The following is a 2,587-nucleotide window of genomic DNA, read 5'->3' as shown; positions in this document are numbered from 1 at the left end:
ACGCCCTCCCCCTCCTCCTTTATCCGGGCTTGGGACCGGCAATGTAAGATAAACTTACACGGCGGAGTTACGAGCACCAATAACTAACTGATTAAAATTTAAGGTTATTTAGCTGTAAATCGATAAAATCTTTACTAATTAGTCATATAGAAATGATTAATTTCTGTTTGGACTTAAGTAATAATAATTAGATACAGATTTATGAGGAATGCTATATGGCGTTTGTATATAATTGGATAAGTGACTCCTCTACCCTTTGGCGAGAAGATCAGCAATATCCTTGTTCACAAACGTCTGCATGGTGCTCCTATTTCTTGGTATCACATCGATCCGAGTCTTCTCGCCCCACCCTCACGGTTCAGTCCTCATTTCTTGGGCTGCACCTTTTTATCTTTAAGAAACTTTGACGGTATGAGAAATTTTATACTATTTAATATTGGCATATTCCCTCTTTTTGTCGTTCATCCATGATTCCAAGTTCTTATACTATTCAATGTTGTCATATTCTAATCATTGTTCTAAAAAAATTTGCCTAGGCGCTAAACAGTTGGCTATCATCTCGATTGATCACTAGGCTTTTGAAAATTAAGAAAAAAACGTCCAAACCTGCTTAGACGTCCGCCTAACCCGCTAGACCACGTGGACCTGCCTAGGCACCCTCATGTTGCGACTCACTTAGACAAAAAAATCTATAACTTTTATTTTGCATTTTAGTTTTTCAATAAAATGTAAGAAACATTGAATACTTAAATAAACACTTAGTATATGTTTGTTCCCCATATTTTTAATATGGTCTCCAATTCAGATAAACAACTTTTTTCACTAAAAAAACTCTAAATATCGTTTATTCTCCTATAAAAAGCTACCAAATATATCAATATTCATAAATTAAGACTCACAAATATGTTATATACACTATCAAATTTTTCTACTACATACTACGCAATTCTTTCAATTCCCAAAAAACACGTCAACCATTCCTCATATTACCTTTAAACCAAATAGTTAAATGAGGATACAAAAAAGTTTGAAAGCTATAAGTAAATTGTATAAAAACAAAAAAACAAACCAAATAAATAAATATACAGCAGAAGTATTGATTAGTTTGATGATCCAGTTGATCATTTCTACACTGCCAAACCATAAAATGAATGAATTCACAGGACCACACACACACACACAATACTAATCTACACGAAAATAAAACAATCAAGAGATATTAAAGGGTTATCAATGTCCTCAGCAGGAAGTGAGTCCATATAGTCAGCTACTGCTTCTCCAGCTGCAACCTCATCAATTTTAGATGTGATCCTGTGAATTCTCATCTCTGTTTCTCGGCTCTTCAAACACGGCCGAAGAAGCCGGCTCGAGTTGTTATAATTTATGTTGGGGTTGTGTGGCTCGATACGAGCTCTGGATGTGGATTTAGTTGCGCAACAATTTGAACCAGCAGGCCTAACATTCAATGCATTATTAGGCCTCAAATGGCTTTCTTTGGGGGGGATTGGCATGTTGAACCTTCTACTTGGAGAGGGTGACCTCAAAGTTCTACTTGGATGTGAATATGCAGAGATCATTGGCCTCTCTGGCTCTTTTCGGAAGCTCTTTTGCCTTCCTAGAGAAGTAGGTGAGCTTGATCTCACTCTCTTCTGTGGTGTAACTGACACATTTCCCCTTTTTGGGCTCGGCGGCTGCTTCTTGTTCAGCTTCTTGTTCACTCCTGTGGCCAAAACCGGCTTTTGTGGCAATGCCGTTGAGGAAAACCTCGAAAAGCTTGCGTCTTTGATCGAGTTAATCCGATTGACATGTGGGTTTTCCTTGTAACACGACCACAAGAACTCGTTGGAGAAAGACCGGTCGATTTTCGAGCTGGAGGCCGTAGAAGCACTTGACAAGGCTGAGTTCAATGAGGAAGCGCTTGAGTTGGAAGTGCTTGTGGTGCAAGTGAAGGAGGAGGCAGAGGACGTGGGGTTGCTAGGAGATTGAGGACAAAGTGAGATTTTGTTGGAAGCAGAAATTGGAGGGATGGTGATCCTAGGAGGAGGTTGTGAAATTATCAACTTGTATTGGACATTGTTAAATTCTTGTAGGAAGTGCTTTTTGGGTGAGCATTTGCTAATGCAGGAACCCATTTCCTGTATTTTGAATTAATGTAGGAACATAATGGTTACACAATCTATATAGTGGTGGTAGTATTTTAATTAATTTGTGGAGAGATTTTTTAATGTGACCAGAACACGAGATGATACACCACATATCACTATACAAATAGTAGGATATGTGTATTAAAAAATTAAAAAATTAAAAAATAAAATTTCCTACCACTTATATAAAAACACATGATGTATCACCCGTGTTCTGGTCACAATAAAAAATTTCTCTAATTTATGGGAAGTGAGGAAAAAGGTGGCTTTTGCTTTTTCTTCTTTTGCTCTTCAGATGTTTGAATTTTGTTGCCGGGTATGAATTCCGTTGTGCAACGGTTGGGCTGACTCGGATGATTACAAATGGTGGCTACTTCATCATGCCTCTCCAGCTTCTTGAATGCATGTTGCAGCCAACTTTTATGTATGATTTTAAGGGGATG

At 38.0% G+C, this 2,587-nt stretch overlaps 1 protein-coding gene across 1 annotated transcript; it reads right to left on the bottom strand.

Moving 5' to 3' along the window:
* Positions 1–1,190: 1,190 nt before the first annotated feature.
* LOC103421202 (cell wall protein RBR3-like) lies at positions 1,191–2,132 on the bottom strand. Its single transcript, XM_029106322.2, has one exon. The coding sequence runs from the start codon at positions 2,130–2,132 to the stop codon at positions 1,191–1,193; it is 942 nt and encodes a 313-aa protein (XP_028962155.2).
* Positions 2,133–2,587: the final 455 nt, after the last annotated feature.

The sequence above is a fragment of the Malus domestica genome, chromosome 08 (genome assembly GCF_042453785.1).
Source record: "Malus domestica chromosome 08, GDT2T_hap1".
NCBI lineage: Eukaryota > Viridiplantae > Streptophyta > Magnoliopsida > Rosales > Rosaceae > Malus > Malus domestica.
This window is presented reverse-complemented; position numbering and strand designations above follow the sequence as displayed.